Source organism: Siphateles boraxobius, unplaced genomic scaffold (assembly GCF_051911475.1).
Source record: "Siphateles boraxobius isolate OS27281-9 unplaced genomic scaffold, OSU_SipBor_1 24, whole genome shotgun sequence".
NCBI classification, from domain to species: domain Eukaryota; kingdom Metazoa; phylum Chordata; class Actinopteri; order Cypriniformes; family Leuciscidae; genus Siphateles; species Siphateles boraxobius.
The window spans coordinates 11,143,505-11,165,026 of NW_027508855.1; the positions used below are offsets into that span (position 1 = coordinate 11,143,505).

The following is a 21,522-nucleotide window of genomic DNA, read 5'->3' on the forward strand; positions in this document are numbered from 1 at the left end:
TAGATAACATGTTGGTAATGCAATATTTTAAAATGTGTTTGTGTAATCAAGTGTTTCAACATACCTCTGTTCCCTTCCTTCTCTATAATCCAAGTCATAGCTCTGTATAGAGTCTGTCCTAGACTCTTTTGACAATGCCTCATGCTGTAATCTTCGACCAATGGGGTACTGATGAACGGAGGAATTAGGTTGAGCTGTGGTGTGGTATCGTGGAGGCCTGCTGTTCGTCTCACTGCGGTAATCACTGTCTCTGTCATCCACAGCGCTGTCGTGGTCATCTAAAACTACAGCACAATGAAATCCAGAAGTAAGTAAAGTCTTGTCAGGGAGGACTGCACCTATTAACTTCATTTCATATAGCATCTGTATTTGAGTGTTCAGGGCAGATACTCCAATGTACAAATTAAAAAGGATAGTGAACATTAATAAAGCAGTGACAACAGTGTGATATGCTACACTCCATAATAAACTATTTTTTGAACAAATTTAAAAAATATTATACACGCAGTTATGTTATGACTTCATATTAAATGAAAAATTATTTAACTTTTAAAAGTTTATTTGTCAGATCACTGCATAAAAGCTAAAAGGAAATGAAAAATTGAGAAAATTATAAAGAAATGGTGACCAGTCACAGCATCTTCGCTTAACCTTATATACAATTTCTAAAACCAAATAATACACATAACACGTAAATGCATGAAGCACAAACCAATGGTAAATGTAGGAATGATAGAAAGCCAAAGTGGGAAGGAAAGAGAATCGTGCAAAACCTCAGTTTGCATACTGTATGCACTAAACTTAATCTTGTTGTATGTACGCTACTAGTTAATGGCTTGGGCACACCAAGACATTATTTATTATTACTATTTTCCATATTTTGGAATAATAGTTAAGTTAACAACAAAAACAATGCTAGGCTTTGCAAAGAAACCCACACACGGGCACAATTTAGATTTTTCCTAAGAACTAATTTTAAGAATATAAGGCTTTAATCAAAAGGTTTGAGATGGCAAATACATTTAGTAGTGTGGCAAAACCTTTGACTGGACACCTTAGATGTCTTAGATTCTGGTCTACTGCTAATAAATATAACATTTTTGACTAAAATAATCACTCTCAGAATCTGTATGTTTATTTGTGTTGTTTAAATCAAGTTCTCCATGACAAGTACAGCCAACTGCAACCGATTCACTCTTTCTCGCTCTGTGAATTAATACATTGTAAAAGAAAGAAAAAAGTGAAATGATGATGAGTTCTAAAACACAAAATACGTACTCTGCTGATCATTCCACCCAAAGTATGTCCAATTGCCTAATGGTGTGAAGAAAGTTAAATAGCAGAAAACAGTTGTAATTTCTAGCTGCATAACCCACAGAGTTTAAAACATGCAGACAAATCTACTTTCTTATTCATTCAATATCATAAATCTACTCCTGTTCTTGTTACAAAATACCATCAAGTTACTATTTCTGTGAATTACTCAAGGGCTTCATGGTTGCTTAAAGGGATAGTTCACCCAAAAATGAAAATTCTGTCAGTATTTACTCACCCTCATGTTGTTCCAACCCCATAAGACCTTCGTTCATCTTCGGAACACGAATTAAGATATTTTTGATGAAATCTGAGAGCTGGATCACTCCATACTAGTCCATAGGCTTATTGAGGGATTGAACTTGCCGGCCTCGAAAAGTTATTAAAGACATCGTTAAAATAGTCCAAGTGATTAAAGTGGCTCAATCTTAAATTTATCAAACGACGAGAACACTTTTTGTGCGCAAAAAAACAAAAATAACAACTTTATTTCAACTATTCATTTCCTTCTCTCTGGGCCTCGAGTCAGGTTACTAGTTTAACAGCGTATGATCTGTTGTTGTACGTCACACGCATCACACAAAATGACCAGCGTCGGCCAATAGTGAGCCTACATGTGACGTAGCACTACGCTATCACACTACGTTAACTGACTAGAGGCCCACAGAGAAGGAAATTAGTAGTTGAAATAAAGTCGTTATTTATGTTTGGTTTTGCGCACAAAAAGTATTCTCGTTGCTCGATAAACTTAAGATTGAGCCACTGTAGTCACTTGGACTATTTTAACGATGTCTTTAATAACTTTTCGAGGCCGGCAAGTTTATGGACTAGTATGGAGGAGTGATCCAGCTCTCAGATTTCATCAAAAATATCTTAATTCGTGTTCCAAAGATGAACAAAGGTCTTACGGGGTTGGAACAACATGAGGGTGAGTAAATACTGACAGAATTTTCATTTTTGGGTGAACTATCCCTTTAAAGGAATAGTCACCCAGAAATGAATTTTCTTGGATTATTTACTCACAATCACGTTGTTAGAGAGACTGACAGTCTCAGTATTCACTTCCACTACATCGTTTTTTCATACCATGAAAGTAAATAGTGACTATCATAGCATCATTCTGCCTACTATAATATTTGATGTTTCAAGTAAAACAGAAACTCATACAGGTTTGGGGCAAAATTAGGGTAAATGTTGTAAGGTTTATTTTTTTATTTAAAGAGAATCTTGGCAATATTACAACAAACAGAACATAAAAGTATGAACAACATAATCATCAAGACTAAATGCATTACAACGGCTATTATCTACTGCCATCTATTGGCTTAAAGGGGAAATGTCATGTTCCTGCACAGTAAAAGCTGAAAAGAGAATACTTACAGCACTGGGAGGGTACTGGGGGCAGCTGTCTTCTCTGTGCTTCATCTTGCAGTGAACACTAAAAAATAGATGGGAAAACAGTTTTTCAGCTGAAATCAGCTTCATAAATGAGGTGAATCAAATTATGTAAGATAAGGGCCTGCTTAAACTTATTTTTACACTGGCTAAAATTACAATAAACTATATCAGCTAGAAGTAATTTGTAACTAATCAGATGTGACGTTCTTGTGCTCTAGTCTTCCCTATACTTTCCAGCTCATTGGTCTTTTGGCAGTATAAATGTGCAGTAACTCAGTGCTCACAGCAGGTGGCAGAAGAAGATCATTCTTTCCCTGAAGAAGATCATTCTTTCCCTAAAGAATTCCTTTTTTGTTTTTGTTGTACCAATAGAATATTGATAAAAACAAAATACCTGCTCCATACCAACATAAGCCAAATCAATACACATTTGAAAATAATAATCTAAAGTTGAGTTGTTTTTTGTTAAGAAAATGCTCAGATCTATTTTCAGTCGATAGCTGAAAATGAATCATAAACATTACAGATTATAAATATATCAATACCTTTATTTAACCAGGAAAAGTTCACGGAGATTAAAAATCTCTTTTACAGGAGTGTCCTGGCCAAGATAAAAAGTCCGGATTTGCATATACACATAGCAACATATAAACAAAATATATATAAAAAACCATTAAAAGCATATCATGAATTCATTCTCTGAATTACGTATTACAGTTTTAAACTGACTAAAAAACACCAAATTGTGCAGCCTCAGTTTAGTTTCAAGAAAATCCCAGTCCAGGGGTTGCGGCATATTTAAAGGCAGCTTTACCAAAATTAATTCTGACATGAGGTATTGATATATGAGGGCAAGTGACCTAGTGTGGCTTTATATATTAATAAATACCAGTTTATTGTTCTTCAAGTGGTTAATCAAGACCAAGCAACTCTTTTATATAATGCACAGTGATGTGTTGACAATTTACAATCTGTAATAAATCTTTAGACACCATGATACAGAGCATCCAGAGAGGCAAGAAGGAGTATGCTGATACACTACAACCCCATAGTCAAGAACCGGTAAGAAGGTATGTATTATATTGCTGGATCTAAAAAGAAAATTATTCACATTCAAGAAAAGGATGTTCTAATTTCATTTCAAACAAACTTCACTAGAGTCCTTTTGAAAAATGCATTAATATTGTTTAAGAATGCAATAACTAACTAAATAAATAAGATTTTAAATGCCTAGGCCCATAAAGAAACATGTTACTTCTTCTACTGTAAATATTCACACATCTCTACTCCCAACTAAACACACACAGTCTGTACCTCATCATGTATCCTCATAGAGTTGATGCGCTCCAGCTTTTTAGTCCAGTACTGGGCCTCGTCGTCGGGTATATCTGCACAAGCCAACAAATAATGGAGAAATAAGGGGTAAAGTAAGTCTGATATATTCTGATAAACTCCAGCTTCCACTATCTCACACTCCTCCCTTCTAGTTTCTCCGGCCACACAGCATTCAATTCTGTATTCACAGTGTTTAATATGACATGAGAGACAGAGGTTACTGCAGGAACATCACAAATACATCAGCAGCACCCTTCACTTCCTCTATATACGATGGCTTGAGAGTGAATAAATTATTGGATATTTTACATTTATGTGTGAACTTTTCCTTTAAATTCTTTTGAAATAAATTGCCTCAGCGGTTCTTATGATGTTCTCTGTTTATGTCTCCATAATTCTCTCAATTCATTTAACTTTTTAGGGCATACAGTGGTGCTAAAAACACAACACAACACAACACCATAACACAAAATAAATAACATAACAAAAGTTTCTCAACTTTAGTCCTGGGAACCCACCTATCAGAATGTTTTGGATGTCTCACTTATTAAAACACCTGACTCAACTCTTTAGTGTGTGGAATAGGGAGACATCGAAAACATTCTTGGTCCCAAGGACTGGAGTTGAAAAACACTTTACTATACTATAATAATGAGCAGGACTACCAAAAGGGAGCTCAAAGCGTGTGTCCAGCAGCACTTGGTGAGGAGTGGGGTTTTTAGTGCCATATATCTCATCTTCCTTCATCAGAACCTCAGAATCCAGTGAGATCCATTCTCCAGGCCCCTCCTAGAGCAAAAGAGAGAAAAAAACCCTTTAAGATGTCATGTCAACTCGGACTCTGAGATAGTGCATGAAATAGAGACAGACACCAGCATGAATATATTACAGCGTTTGGAGTTTTCAAGTCAGAGAACATCCCTTTTTACCAGTGGCACTTTTACTGTATTTGTTTTACAGAGTATTTGCATATTCAATTTTAAAAATCCACGAAAACGACACTAATGTAGCTACATTTCTGGAGAAAATGTAAGTGGTCGCCTATTGACAGTAGCTGCCAGGGCCTTGCTATGTGGTTATTCCAAGGTGATGCGTTATCATCCACCAGTCAAAAATTTCAAGCCTGAATTTCTTAATAAAATAAAAGCACTCCTTTCCACATCAAGCCCTGAAGTAATTTACATTAGTTGCACAAGTGCTGGGTTTATTTTACTTAAGTAATACTTAAGGTTAGGGGTTTAGATTTTATATCTTTTTAAAGTACCATTGGTTATATTTATATACTCTTAATAACGGTTGACTGGCAACCCTGGGGTTATTTCATAACTGTCCAGTTGGAAGCAGTTCAAGCTAAGTTTCACATCATTTGCAATGCCTTTCCCCCCCCCACCTCAGCTCCGGGCATGACTCAGATGGTCTTAATGTATCGTGTGAAAAGGGGGTGGGAGTGGCACTTTCATGCCTCACCAGCTGAGATGAGATGTGTGACTCTTGAGGGCATGTTCTTTGTATTCCGATTGGCTGGTGGTGCCCACTTACCTCATCTGATTGCCGGATAGTGTTAAGTGGGATCCATGCTGTTCCTATCAAGGTGTCCCAGATGATTCCTTTACTCCACACCTCCACAACCAGACCCAGGTCCAGACGATTTATCTCACTTGGGCCACAGATAGAGACACAGAAATAGAGATCAGACCATCAACAAACATGCATAAATTCTTTTTTCACTCACATCTCTCTGTGAGTTTAAGACATTTCATCAGTGTCCATCAGGGGAGAGTCTAAACATAGCTTTGCCAACGGTAGGTGAATTGAGAAGATGTACTAGGCAAATATTTTGCACAGACCATAAAACTAGCATTTAAAATAATTAATAATACTTTTTTACAATGGAAATTGAATTATTTAGTTAAGTTTTCTTGAATATTGGCAACTAACAATATTGGAAATGGATGTCCGTCCATCTGTCTATCTCTCTGTCTGTCTGTCCGTCTATCAGAGGTCTATCTATCTATTCAAAAACAAAGGATCTGCCAATCGTTCATTGAAATGTGTTCCTGAAAAAAAACTGGCAGTGTGTCCATTGTGGACTCTGCTTTAGGGTTAACACTTTACTTCAATATTGGTCTAAACAGCTCCTAATATTCACTAAAATATTAATGTCAAGCTCTTATAGAGAAGTTAACCAACAAGTACAGAAATATTCTCTGCAGAATTCCAAGAGACCAGACCCATTCTTCACAATCATATTTAATATAAAGACATGGTCATTATCTCAGGAAGTGGGAGAAGAGGAGGGGGGATTAATTATAGGTCTCTCTGAACACTACGATCAGAACAGTGAGTCTTTTAGGAGTCCTGCTACCTCTAAATATTTTAATTTCTCTGTAAAACTCAGAATTGTCTCTCCCTCTCTTCTTTAGTGATTCTCACTGGTATCTAAAGAGCTTGATGCTGGCAGCAAAACCTTTAACGCAGCCATTTCACTACATTTCTCACTTGGCAAACAATTTCTTATCCAAAAAAATCTAAAGCAGTTAAGCGTCTTGCAAGTAGGTCAGAATAGTGGTTGTGAATTTTCCCCTTTGAGATTTGAACCGAAGGGGTCAGGGTTTGGCTAGTTATTGTGGATGGATGTCACTTTGTAAAAAAGAATGACAATAAAAGGTAATTCAAAAAGGAAGTTATAAATCCCTACTTTTGACATCATAGCCAAAAATGGACTGAAATTATTTTGCCATACACATTATTTTGAAAGTCATTTTGCCATACACACCACACAAACATGAAAACCAATGAGGTTTGTTCTCGTGTTACACAGCACATTTAAGCTTCGCAAGAACCAATGAGGTTCGTTCTCGCACATCAAGCAGGTTCAGTTGAGCTTCTGTTTATGTTCACTGATCAAATGTTTATATGTGAATAAAAGCCTAAATCGTATAAAGTGATCGTGTCTCTTCAGAAAATGTGGTCTAAACCGCTCGATTCAAAGGATTACTTATACAATCTCTTTATGAACTTTTTGAAGCATCAAAGTGTGCTTTGCGAAGCTCAATGAAGAGTACAGAACTGTCTCAGATTTTATTAAAAATATCTTCATTTGTGTTCAGAAGATTGTCAAAAGTCTTACGGGTTTAGAACAACATGAGGGTGAGTAAATTACAGAATTTTCATTTATTGTGTGAATTAACCTTTAAGGTTCAAATCCAACTTGGACATGCCCAAACAAAAGGGCAACTGAGTGATTAGAAGAATTAAATAATGAATAATAATCTTGTAGATCATTAGACAACATTACATTATGGTTACCTAGAAAGCCTCTCTAAACTCTCATAAAAGACCTCGAAAATGTCAAGGTTTCCAAAAAAAAAATGATGCTGAAAATTCTGCCTTGCCATCACAGGAAAAAAGTATAAAGTTATTTTAAATCGTAATCAAATTTTACAATATAATTGTTTTTACAGTATTTTTGTTCAAATAAATGCAGCTTTGGTGAGCAAAAGAGACTTCTTTCAAAAAAATAAATGTTACCGCCCCCAAACTTAGTCATTAACCATTAATCCAGCTGTTACACACACGCACACACATCTCACAACAATGTTCATTGTTCACTTACTCTACTAACACTCAAACATGGAAAAGCATATACACTCACTGTATATATACAGTTGTTATCTGAATTATTCAACCACAAATAAGAAAATAAGGTTTATTGACCACATTTACAGACTTTCAGCTGTTTACAATAAACAAATCAAACAAAAGTAGCTAATTGAAATGGCTCCGGTGTGGATGTTTCAAGGGATTGAATAATTTTGAGACTGCAGAAGTCATTAAAAGTAGCATTTTCAGTTGAATGTGCGGAAACCACTTGAAACATTTGTTGTGGTGAGGTATTTCAATTACTCTTGTTTGATTTGTTCATTGCAGCTATATATATACCGGTATATATACTGTGTGTGTGTGTGTCTGTGTGTGTGTCTATGTATATATATATATATATATATATATATATATATATATATATATATATATATATATATGTATGTATATATATGTATGTATATATATATATATACATACATACATACGTAGTATAATAGTGTTTAAAGTTGATTATATATACATAGTATAATAGTGTTTAAAGTTGATGAAAACAATGTAAATGAAAGATGTAAGGTACAATGCATCCATGTGTAGTCCATCATTATCTACAATACAATCCAGCTGTTACTAATCCTAATCTTGACATTACATAATCAGATGACCAGGATTTGCTCCTACAGTGACGTAAACTCTTTCATTTTACATGACATGCATGTTTCTGTGTGTGATGGCTGTATTTTAAACAAAAAAATGTGTCATTCTGCTACTGTTCAATTGTCATTTGACAAACATATGTGTCACTAATAAATTTTAAAATATTTAGATTAATATATTTTCTGTTCATTTCCTGACCATATCAGTGAAACAGGAATCATAGAAAAATAACATTTGAGCGGTGATCTCTAGATAATAGCTGTCACACCAAAGCCTCTGTTTTGGGCACGTAAGCCTCTTATGAGAGGGTGCAGATTTTAGTCCATATCGATTGATTTATTATACTCTGTTATGACCTCAGGAAACTCCAATAAAACAACATCAAGAAACTCCAATAAAAACAAACTGGAAAACATATTTGTTTTTGTTTGTACAGAGGCTCAATTTAAAAAAGTGACAGCTCTTTGTAGCATTAATTAAATATTAGATAAACAAACTATATTTTATATAATCTGAGAGACCCATTTACATGACTATGTTTTCAACTATGTTCCAAAAGTAAACCTAAAATTTCCCAGTTATCTTACACAACCAAACTGAGGTGATATATACAGTATATTAAAAAAAAGAATAAAACAAAGTAATTTGTGCAGTTACGAAGACTTAATGGTTTGTCAGATAAAATCAACTTCACCACCTCAATCATTAAAACAGCCGACATTAATATTAAATGACTTAATTAAAATCTAATGAAAATATTAATACTAATAAAAACTGTACTAACAAAAGTACTTTAGTCCAAAACACATTAACTACTGCAGAACCAGTGCAATAAATGTGATTTATTTTAATTTAAACATAAGATTTAAATTAAGTTTGAAAGCATCAAATCTGGTTGAATTGGAAAACATGCATTTCATGACAAACACTATATTGGCGAACTTATGTGACTATGCATTTGTGTGAGTGTTCAACCTGGAAAAACACTTGTAACCTAATCTATTATTGAAGATGTCCCAATACCTGGACATAATTATGATAAATTAATTTAGCCTGTCATCTCTGAGAATCATATTCAAACTGGCCATCTACTCATGGCTGAACAGCACAGTCTAGCCACAAACATAGAAATGACTGCTGGGAATATTGCGTCCGCCCTAAATGATAGTCTGGCAGTTTTCTGCATAATGTGTCACACTAACAGGTCTTTTACATCTGAAACCTCCTGCTAGCCTCTTGCTATTAATAGCTCTCTCTTTCTTTAATACATTCAGTTTGCCCTTCTATTCTATACTCACAATGCTGCTTCAATCCCTAAGAGAAAGTGTGTTAAGTGTGTGTGGATTTTAACCTGCCGATCATTTGCTAGTGCTGAGCAGCAGGACAATAATCCAGGCACAGAGGAACCTCCGTCTGAAGAGAACACGCACACAACTCTGAGCCACTGGCCTAGAATCCAAACACACTATCCCCATAATTATACAGCACTTGGTAAAAAGAACATTGCTTTTGATTTCAGGCTTTCCGACTGACATAGCCAGAGAGAATGCCCGATATCAAATGTTTTATTACTTCATGGTTGTCAAAGTTATTAGAACATATTTAATGTGATGGATTACACCTTTGCTTATTCTGCTAGGACACCTGTGTCCATATATTCACAATACTGTGTATAAAGTTTGGGGTCGTCAAAGAATTTTTATGTTATTGAAAGAAGTCTCTTATCCTAACCAAGCATCCATTTATTTGATCAAAAATACAGTAAAACAGTCATATTGTAAAATATTATTACAATTTAAAATAACTAGCCTAATTTATTCCTCATTTTCAGCAGCCATTTCCCCAGTCTTCAGTGTCACATGATCCTTCAGAAATGTTTCTTATATGCTGATTTGGTATCAAAAGTTCAAAGTTCAGTTCAAAAGAACAGCATTTATTTGAAATGGGAATCTTTTTTAACATTAATAAATGTCTTCAATGTAACTTTTGATCAATTTAATGCATCCTTGCTAAATAGAAGTATTAAAAAAAAATAACGGTAGTATTTACACAGACATCTCATTATTTAAAGCTGCAGTCCGTAGTTTTTCCTCTTTGTCGCCATTTCTGTTCAAAATCTGCAATTGCAGTTATTCGCGGAATTATCAACTTTACGGGGGTTGTGCCTCGGCACGGCACGGCACAGCGCGGATGAATCCAATGTTTTGAGGAGAATGTGCGGCTGTCAGTCACCGCGCCGGTGTGGATACTGTCATTCGGAATCACAGATTCTACTTTTTGGAAGTATGACCAACATTAAAATTTTCACTGGAAAATGTAATCTGAACAAGTAAGTAACATCTACTTTTCATCTGACCAACTAAGGGGAAAAAAGCATTGCAGTAAATCGGGCTAATTAAATCTAACGATCACTTATCTACATTTACATTTATTAATTTAGCAGACGCTTTTATCCAAAGCGACTTACAACTGAAAGCAAGCGAGTCATCGTGAAGAGGCAAGAACAATGCAAGAAGTGCTCAAAATACAAAGTTCAGGCATTGCTCAGAGTAGCAAAAGCCAGACAAGAGAAGATTTAAAGGAGAAGGAAAGTTTTTTTTTAATTTTTTTTTTTATGTTAAGTACTCACGGAAGAGATGAGTTTTCAGTTGTCTTTTGAATGCTGTCGGGGATTTTGTATTCCGGATGAGAGTGGGGAGATCATTCCACCAGCATGGAACTGTGAATGAGAATGTTCTGGAGAGTGATTTAGTGCCTCGATGGTGATGGCACCACGAGCCGTCGCTCCTTGACCGATCGTAGGCTTCTGGTAGGGATGTAGACTTGTAGTAGGGAGTGAAAATAGGACGGAGCTGAGTCTGTGGTCGATCTGTAAGCAAGCGTCAAAGCTTTGAATTTGATGCGAGCAGCGAGTGGTAGCCAGTGCAGTGAGATGAACAGTGAGATGAACAGAGGAGTGACGTGGGCCCTTTTGGGCTCCTTGAAGACAAGGCGGGCTGCAGCATTCTGAATCATTTACAGAGGTTTAGTTACACATGATGGAAGTCCAGCCAGAAGAGCATTGTAGTAATCAAGCCTAGAAATAACCAGGGCCTGGACAAGAAGTTGTATTGCATGCTCAGTTATGAAAGGCCTGATCTTCCTGATGTTATGCATTGCAAACCTGCATGATCGAGCTGTCTTTGCAATATGGTCTGTGAAGGTCAGCTGGTCATCAAATATTACTCCAAGATTTCTGACCGACCTTGATGGGGTGATTGAGGATGACTCTAGCTAGATAGTGAAGTCGTGCTGTAGAGAGGGATTGGCAGGGAGGACGAGAAGCTCTGTCTTTGCCAGGTTGAGCTGCAGGTGATGTTCCTTCATCCATGCCGAGATGTCCGCCAGACAGCCTGAGATACGTGCAGCTACTGTGGGATCATCTGGTTGAAATGAGAGGTAGAGCTGGGTGTCATGAGCATAGCAATGGTAAGAGAAACCATGTGCCTGTATGATGGGTCCCAGTGAAGTGGTGTAAATGGAGAAGAGGAGCGGTCCAAGAACTGAACCCTGAGGAAACCCTGTGTTCAGTTGATGTGCTTTGGATACCTCGCCTCTCCATGCAACCCTGAAGGACCTACCTATGAGATAGGACTCAAACCAGTGGAGGGAAGTTCCTTTGATGCCCAGTGATGAGAGGGTGGACAGAAGGATCTGATGATTCACAGTGTTGAAGGCAGCAGAAAGATCCAGCAGAATGAGAACTGAAGATTTGGAAGCAGCTTTTGCGATCCACAGGGCTTCTGTGACTGACAGTAGTCAGGGTGTCCGCGCGGTAGTAAAGAAAAATCTACCAAAATTAAGGCCCTTGAAAGGTAGAAAAAGGTAACAAACGCAATTTGACTTGGTAGTAGGCTAAATTTTTCATCACCACCTCAATATATGAGTTTCCATTTTTTTGGCTTAATATGTGTGTCTCCATGTTTTAACTTCATCTAGCATAGTTTAAAAATATATATGGTGCTAACAGGACCTGAGCGAGTCGGAGTTGATAGAAATTACGTAGAAGTAAACTGTGTGAGTTCCGTGGTTGATAGCCTATCAGCGACGCCAACAACATTTACCGCCTTTTTACCTCATTTGATATTAGCCACTTGCTTCTAGTATTTTCTACCAAACTTACAGTGTGAAATGGGGAAATGTAAGTTTTTGCAAATTTGGGTTGACGACCCATCATTTAAAGACTGGCTTAAGCCCGTCATGGGGAATGACCGGTACAGTGTCTATCATATTTTGGGATAGTAATTCACTGCTTAAGTCTGCGTGTGTGAGAATGTGTGTTTGTGGGTAAGTGTGTGTGATGTGACACACTTTATCATTAATCTTTATTAATGTTTATGGTTGTTAAGTAAGGCTGGGTAAAAAATATAGATTTTTACAGCGCAGTTACAGCGCGAAATAAACATGAATGAGCATCTAAAAGTGAGTTAAAAGAGTACAACTTATCGAAATCTGTATCATGTTACATGGAATCGCTCAATCAGTGTTTCAACCGTTTCAAAGTGTTTAAACAACTTTTAAACAATGTCATGTAACGTCACATTTACCTCAGAAAGAACATATGTGACCATAAAGTTGTTAGTCAGCAAGAAAAATTAACTAGAGAGGAGAATTTTGCTAAATATATGCACCATATTGTATATTCATTATAAATTTTAATGTTCTCAAATATTTAATGCATGTTTGAATAAATCATGACAGCCACCATTAAAATGTTTATAAGTCATAATATTTTCTTATTATAAAAATTAATAAAAGTGTAATTTAAGTGTTTGTATAGCTACAAATCAGTTAATTTTCACCTTCGATATTATAGTAGGCTAATGAACTGACTCCGGTTTACAGCATTAGTTAAGAGATTTGTTTTCCTTGAGAAAATTTGCCGTGTATTGTACCTGATATCCAAAACAATCAATATTGAATCGAATCGAATTGCAAGCCTGTGAATCAAAATCTAACCGAATTGTGAAATTTGTGTCAATACCCAGCCCTATTGTTAAGTGTCATTTGTTTTTAAAGAAGTGTCAAGGTTATTATTTACCTTATTAGGGCTAAGGGCTATGGTTAGGATAACTCAAGGGCTAGGGTTAAGATAAGGACAACTGAAACTCAACTCGACACTACAAAAAAACAAAAAAAAAAACAATTGACAATGACAATACTTAATGATCACAATTAAACATTACCTAATATGTATGATGGGTGTGACAGTGTCACACTTATACCATATAGTAAGTAGTCCTTTCTTGAAGCCAGATTGGTTGATATCTAGCTGGATGGTCAGAGACGGGAAAGATGACACTTGGTTGAAAGCAACTCGTTCAAGTGTTTTCGCAATGAATGGTAGGAGAGAGACAGGTCTGTAATTCTCTAAAAGTGATGTGTCTAATGTTGTTTTTTCAAGTAGTGGAGTTACCCGAGCCTGCTTAAATGCTGTAGGGAAAATGCCAGTGTGGAGGGATGAGTAGATGATGTGTGTGAGTGCTGGTAGAAGTGTGGGAGAGATGGCTTGTAGAAGGTGTGAGGGGATGGGGTCTAGAGGGCAGGTGGTAGGATGACTGGAGAGGAGAAGTTTAGATACTTCTTCCTCGGTTAGCGGAGAGAAGGTAAAGAGAAGGTTTCTGGTAGTGGGAGAGGATGGTTTGGGTTCCTGTGTGTGTGGAGCTGAGAACTGACTGCATGTAGTAGTTGTTTTGTTGGTAAAGAAGTTAGCAAAGTCATCAGCGGTTAAAGAGGAGGTGGTTGATGGTGGAGGTGGACAGAGGAGAGAGTTTATTATCAGAGCTTATCATATCATGTCAAACCACGCAAATACACTTTGATCTCAAATTGTTAATGTTAACAACATCAGCATTGCGTGATGCCCTTCCGATATTTATCCTTGTTTTTCGCATGGTCCCATTGCAGTCTCTTTGTAGCAGTCCTTTTTTTCTGTAGCCACTCCAAAGTCAGAAGTCTTTTGCATTTTACAGCGGGTGAATCTCCAGTTGTCAATGGTGATTGTCGTTTGAACCTTTCTGGATCCGCCATCAAATTAATAAGTTTGATTATATCAAGTGCTGTGAGAAAAGGCTATAAATCTCCACCTCCAACATCCTCACATGCAATATAGCCTACTAGCTGAGACACCTTCTTTATGTGTACAGATGTGACGTAATGATGCAAAGACATGCTCGAATTTCCCGCAGAAATCCACCAGTACCACTGGAATTAGTAAAGGCAAGCAGATAGTTTAGAACACTGGCTGGTTATGTACTTGCTATACGGCCTATCATAGAAAGAGGAAGAGTTCTCCATTTGCTAATGTTTATCTTTAAATCCTCCAATTTCTGAAGAAAATTCAACTTAAAAATGAATTTAGGGTTTTTGGGCAAAACGACTCCAAGATACTTAAGTCTGTCTGTAATTTTGAAAGGGAGATTTTGTAGGAATTCTGTACCAAGATCACCACATAAAGACATTAATTCACTCTCCTGCCAATTAATTGTATATCCAGAGACTGTACCAAAAGATCCCATAAGATCTAACAGCAAAGGGACTGACTGCTCAGGATTTGACAGAAAGAGAAAAACATCGTCTGCATATAAGGAGATGTGATGGTCTACATTTCCCAGTCTTACAGGCTCAATAGATGGATGGTTTTAAATACTAATTGCAAGGGGTTCGATCGCAATTGCAAAAAGCAAAGGGCTGAGGGGACATCCTTGACGTGTCCCTCGATGTATAAAAAAGGACTTTGACTTTTCTTGATTTGTGAGTACGGAAGAGGTTGGGTGAGCATATAATGTTGTAATCCATGACACAAAACATCTATTTTGGATCGTTTTTAACCCAAAAAAGTTACGGACTGCAGCTTTAACAGTGGTAAACATGATATAATTAAACTGCCTACAATTTAACATAATATTTACTCAGAAGTTCACTCAAAAACTTAAATGAAAAAATAGAAAGTCAGTATTTTGCAGTCAAGTTGTACCAAACAAAAACAAAAACAAAAAAAGATACAGTATGAACCAACACTTCTCTGACCAGTAACATCTCAAACATTTCAGGATGATGGTCACTATATATAAATATATATATATATATATTTATTTATTTATTTTTCTATTTATCCTTTTCTCCCTCTCTCTCTCTCTCTGGTAATCACTGTAACTGAAGCTGATTCTCACAGCTCTTCCTGAGCAATTGCCAAAATTCACCTTGGAACAATCCGAAAATCGGGGACAATTTCTGGGACACACAAAACCTCATGAGAGGCCATCAAAAAGCTATTTAACATTTGTCTTTACAACAGAAGAGGGTCAAAAGGTAAGAGAAACTGAAGTGTGTGTGTGTGTGTGTGTGTGTGTGTGTGTGTGTGTGTGTGTGTGTGTGTGTGTGTGTGTGTGTGTGTGTGTGTGTGTGTGTGTGTGTGTGTGTGTGTGTGTGTGTGTGTGTGTGTGTGTGTGTGTAATTTAAAGCAGGAACAAATAAACAATCAACAAACATAATTTTCTACTCTATGAAGAAATACAGAACATAAACAGGTGTAACTTTTATATAGAAACAAAGTTACCCTTCACCCTAATATAAATATTGTTGTTTATTTATAAACCATAATGTTTTCTTGTACCTACTGTATATAACATGTCTGCACATCCAGTTTGATGTGCTCATAAACACAATCTTGCATTTTGCACAGCCAAGCAGTTTTGAGTGTTTTTAAAGTCCTTGAGCAAAAGGACATGCATTAGGTGCAAATTTGAGTGTTGTAGAAGACATGTCCAAAAGCATGGAAACACAAGACAAAAACAGCAATACTCACAACATGAAGTCCTGTTCCCAGCAAGGCTGGTCTCCTCGCACCGTAATTGTTGTGCTTTTAACATTCTGGACCTTCAGCGTGACGTACACATTAAATTTGTCTGCAAAATAACAAGTAACCAGGTTAGAACATTAATATATATTAGATTCTTATATGGTTCACCCAAAAATGAAAAACCTGTCATTATTACTCCTCTTCATGTTGTTCCAAACCTTTATGACTTTCTTTCTGACATAGAAAAAAAAAAGAGAATTCTTCAATAATTATACTGGCCCACTAAATGTTAACTTTTTTTTTTTTTTTTACTTAGGAATCCACATTTTTATGCATAAAATAAAGCAACTCATGTGACGACGTCATGGCAATCTGACAAGCATTGTAATGGAAAACTGAGATGTGACATATTCCTGTAAGAGTGTGAGTGTGAGTGTGAGTGTGAGTGTGTGTGTGTGTGTGTGTGTGTGTGTGTGTGTGTGTGTGTGTGTGTGTGTGTGTGTGGGCGTGCGTGTGTTAAATATTCATGGTTTTATGTAAATGCAATAGTTATTATGTGCAGCGAAACAGACAGGTTGGAATAGGCTGTCAGAGGTCAAAACAAGCAAGCATAATTAAAGTGCCACAACAGCGCAATGAGAGCTGCAAGTACAGAGGAATATGAAGACAAATGCAAGTGCATCTATCATCTCTCCATAGATGGTTCTAGAAAAGCAACTCCCTGTACAACTCTTACTACTAAACAAAATCTGATTTGAATAATATTGACACTTTTCATTAATCTTCTGAACACTGAAATGTTAATAAAGTAACTTTCAGAACTCAAAAATTTCTAGCCCAAAAACTCATATTTACTAAACTACAAAACATGTAAGATTTTAGAGGAAAATTAACTGTGAAGATAGCAAAAAAGGACTTTGTTCAGAGGGGAAAACGACTTCAAATAAATTGGAGTGTCTGGTTTTTGTGCTCAGAGAGAAAAAGGCAGTGGTCCCCCAGCCTGTTCCGGGTAAAAAAGCGGGGCCCAGAGGTGGGATCTCGGAATGAGGGGCAAGGACCCTGGCATCTTGGCCCATCGCCCGCAGTTCAGGTTCCATCTCGAGGATGTGGTGTAGCACCGGCAACTCTGAATAACCAATATAAGTGGTCCCTCTTAGGGAGCAGTATTCTCTGGTACAGTACAGGACACTTCTCACTTATTTGCAGGCATTTCACAAGATCGCCTTCCTCTTCTTGTCATTTCAGTCCTGATGAAATGTCCATACTTAAATGTCCTTAACTGCCGTTAAGGCAGTTAATGACATTTAAGTATACATCCGTGCTACATCCGTTAACATCCGTGCTTGTCGGTTTACATTATGAGGAATACGGGACTCCATCAATCCTTATTTTTTTTAAGAAACAGTTTACACAAAGCAAAAAAATAAACCAAAATGGATACACTTAAACACTTTGTCCTACTTTCCTTTTAGTTCTTATATTTTCACAAGTTCAACATGTCTAACATCACTTTAAGGCCTGTTTCTTCTGCACACATAATCCATGTAAGTGGGGCAGATTTATTTCAAGGCCCATATTAACAAGTTAGGGTCTTCAACATTTTACTAATCTACTATCAATTGGTTAATCGCGATATTGTCATTTACATAAAAAATGCTGCAAACATCTTTTGAACAAATACATACAGTATATATGCCAGTCTACAATAAGCACTTGGTTGGAACCAATTTGGATTGTTAAGACTGAGCAAAGGAAAGTAGATCAGTCTGAATCTTGACCCAGGACTCTGTGTACTGAATTATATGTTCTTATGAAGACCTCAAAGCAGATTTACTAACAGACAGCAAGACTCATATCAAACAGGTGATTTCTAAAAAAAGAAAGGCAAAAATCTGAATGAGAAATGCATCATTATCAAAATTGGACAAAAACTATTATTCTAAACTGAACTATCCTTTCAAATAAAGGAATTGTTATTTCCAGAAAATACTGTTTCCAGGTTACATTATCTCCATTAAACAATGTGTCCCTGTGATTACTCAAAATTTAGCTCATAAATATCAGCATGGTTTGAACTTCTTATCTGCGAATATTAATCAGCAGTAGATAGCTCAATGGCATTTCTATTTACAGTGACATTATTCATCCACCCAAGAACTTTGGCCCTCACAGAAACGGAGCCTGCATTTGTACAGTCTTACAAGGAGATCTTTCTTAAAACAAGCTTTCTTTAAAAAAAGGCTTTCTGTCCTTCACTCTTGATTTTTTTCAACTCAGTCCAGTGATAATGAATCCTGCAGAAAGCCCCAGAGAAAATGTGTCCTTTACTGAAGAAGGTGTCTCAATCTTTCCACACAAGATTATCTGGCAGGACTGACAAATAGTACAGTCGTGATCTTAACTCTCCAATTCTCCTTCCCTAAACTTCTTTATTTCCAATTTCACTTACCCAGGTCCAATTTACCTTAACCGTCAGTCTTGAGAAAGACAGAGAGCAGAAACACAGAGAGGTGAGCATGGTACAAAAAAAATACAGATGACATATCTGTCGATCTCAATTGTTTCACCTATTGTCAGGAGTGAGAGTACAAGAAGAAATTGTAGTTCAATAATAGATAAATTCATCCTATTATCATTTACTAATTTTCAAGTCTTCCCTTATGATGCTTTTATGCATGCGGCAAACTATAAAAAAACATTACGACATAATAAAAATAATAGTTATTTTATATTTACTAAAATGATTTTAAATAATTTGAATTAATAAAAAATAAATTTTCTCATATATGATTTATATTATGATTCTACCTGATTATTCTCTGTAATCCTAAAACACTAACAATATTATCAAAACTTGTTAAATAGATAAATCACTTAACCACTAGTATTTATCTAACTGTGCTCTATTGCCAAGATGACAAAAAATATTTCAAATTGCACTCAACAATTTTTTTTTTTGTTAACCAAGACCAAACAATGAGGGCTATGCGATCCACATTGATTGTATTGCACTATATTCTTACTACATATCAACAGTTGTCTAATTTTTTTAAAATATTTTCCTCCTGAGGCATTTCCAGAGAAATATCTGAGACAACTGATAAATAAAATTCACGACAGTTGTAAACTGTCAAGTCGTCTGGGTTCTAAAAGAGCAACAGCGATAGCTGTCATCTGGGTGTATATACAGGTCCTTCTCAAAAAATTAGCATATTGTGATAAAGTTAATTATTTTCCATAATGTAATGATAAAAATTAAACTTTTATATATTTTAGATTCATTGCACACCAACTGAAATATTTCAGGTCTTTTATTGTTTTAATACTGATGATTTTGGCATACAGCTCATGAAAACCCAAAATTCCTGTCTCAAAAAATTAGCATATCATGAAAAGGGTCTCTAAACAAGCTATTAACCTAATCATCTGAATCAACTAATTAATTATAAAAACATGGAAAAGATTCCTGAGGCTTTTAAAAACTCCCAGCCTGTTTCATTACTCAAAACCGCAATCATGGGTAAGACTGCCGACCTGACTGCTGTCCAGAAGGCCTTCATTGACACCCTCAAGCAAGAGGGTAAGACACAGAAAGAAATTTCTGAACAAATAGGCTGTTCCCAGAGTGCTGTATCAAGGCACCTCAGTGGGAAGTCTGTGGGAAGGAAAAAGTGTGGCAAAAAACGCTGCACAACGAGAAGAGGTGACCGGACCCTGAGGAAGATTGTGGAGAAGGACCGATTCCAAACCTTGGGGACCTGCGGAAGCAGTGGACTGAGTCTGGAGTAGAAACATCCAGAGCCACCATGCACAGGCGTGTGCAGGAAATGGGCTACAGGTGCCGCATTCCCCAGGTCAAGCCACTTTTGAACCAGAAACAGCGGCAGAAGCGCCTGACCTGGGCTACAGAGAAGCAGCACTGGACTGTTGCTCAGTTTTGCATGTCATTCGGAAATCAAGGTGCCAGAGTCTGGAGGAAGACTGGGGAGAAGGAAATGCCAAAATGCCTGAAGTCCAGTGTCAAGTACCTACAGTCAGTGATGGTCTGGGGTGCCATGTCAGCCGCTGGTGTTAGTGCACTGTGTTTTATCAAGGACAGGGCCAATGCAGCTAGCTATCAGGAGATTTTGGAGCACTTCATGCTTCCATCTGCTGAAAAGCTTTATGGAGATGAAGATTTCATTTTTCAGCACGGCCTGGCACCTGTTCACAGTGCCAAAACCACTGGTAAATGGTTTACTGACCATGGTATTACTGTGCTCAATTGGCCTGCCAACTCTCCTGACCTGAACCCCATAGAGAATCTGTGGGATATTGTGAAGAGAAAGTTGAGAGACGCAAGACCCAACACTCTGGATGAGCTTAAGGCCGCTATCGAAGCATCCTGGGCCTCCATAACACCTCAGCAGTGCCACAGGCTGATTGCCTCCATGCCACGCCGCATTGAAGCAGTCATTTCTGCAAAAGGATTCCCGACCAAGTATTGACTATTGTGTGCATAACTGAACATAATTATTTGAAGGTTGACTTTTTTTTGTTGTATTAAAAACACTTCTTTTATTGGTCGGATGAAATATGCTAATTTTTTGAGACAGGAATTTTGGGTTTTCATGAGCTGTATGCCAAAATCATCAGTATTAAAACAATAAAACACCTGAAATATTTCAGTTGGTGTGCAATGAATCTAAAATATATGAAAGTTTAATTTTTATCATTACATTATGGAAAATAATGAACTTTATCACAATATGCCAATTTTTTGAGAAGGACCTGTACATACATTAGTATTAGTGTAATCCTTGAGGCTCAAGTGTCGTGTGTTTGTCTAGGTGTGAGAAGTAGACAGCTTTTCTCAAGAGGTAATGATAGTTTAATGAGAATTCCTCCAATTTCCCTCTCCCTCTCTCTCTCTGTCTCTCAGCAGACATGCTGCAAGACCCTTAAGTGTAATCTCTGTCCCCATGGATTCATCCTTATCCCAGAGCCTGTAGAAAGGCACACACTTCTACAGCCAGCTCTTGATATGACCACCATAATGAAGAGCAGAACTGGGGCTGAATGAGAGACAAATAGAGGGATAGGGTTGGAGAAAATAGAAAAAGTCAGAGAAGGGAAATTGATTCTTTGTAAGAGCTGGGCTGCTTCTGTGTGTGTGTGTGTGTGTGTGTGTGTGTGTGTGTGTGTGTGTGTGTGTGTGTGTGTGTGTGTGTGTGTGTGTGTGTGTGTGTGTGTGTGTGTGTGTGTGTGTGTTTGGGGGGGGGGGGGGGTCTGTCATTGTTAAAGGGTTTGAAGGGATTCAGCTAAAGTGGTAGAGCAAATATTACTTAATAGACTATGTTCTCATAATAATAAATTTCTGACCTTGCAGGTTAAAT

At 37.0% G+C, this 21,522-nt stretch overlaps 1 protein-coding gene across 1 annotated transcript in view; it reads right to left on the reverse strand.

The window, feature by feature from the left end:
• LOC143749307 (uncharacterized) overlaps nucleotides 1-21,522 on the reverse strand; it is a 115,718-nt gene that overhangs the window by 75,378 nt on the left and 18,818 nt on the right. The window contains exons 3-9 of the mRNA XM_077241846.1: nucleotides 16,154-16,253; nucleotides 5,587-5,704; nucleotides 4,713-4,836; nucleotides 4,027-4,100; nucleotides 2,695-2,752; nucleotides 1,279-1,314; nucleotides 65-284 (exon numbers count right to left, since the gene is read on the reverse strand). Coding sequence (XP_077097961.1) covers nucleotides 65-284; nucleotides 1,279-1,314; nucleotides 2,695-2,752; nucleotides 4,027-4,100; nucleotides 4,713-4,836; nucleotides 5,587-5,704; nucleotides 16,154-16,253 — 730 coding nt within the window. The remainder of the gene's footprint in view (nucleotides 1-64; nucleotides 285-1,278; nucleotides 1,315-2,694; nucleotides 2,753-4,026; nucleotides 4,101-4,712; nucleotides 4,837-5,586; nucleotides 5,705-16,153; nucleotides 16,254-21,522) is intronic.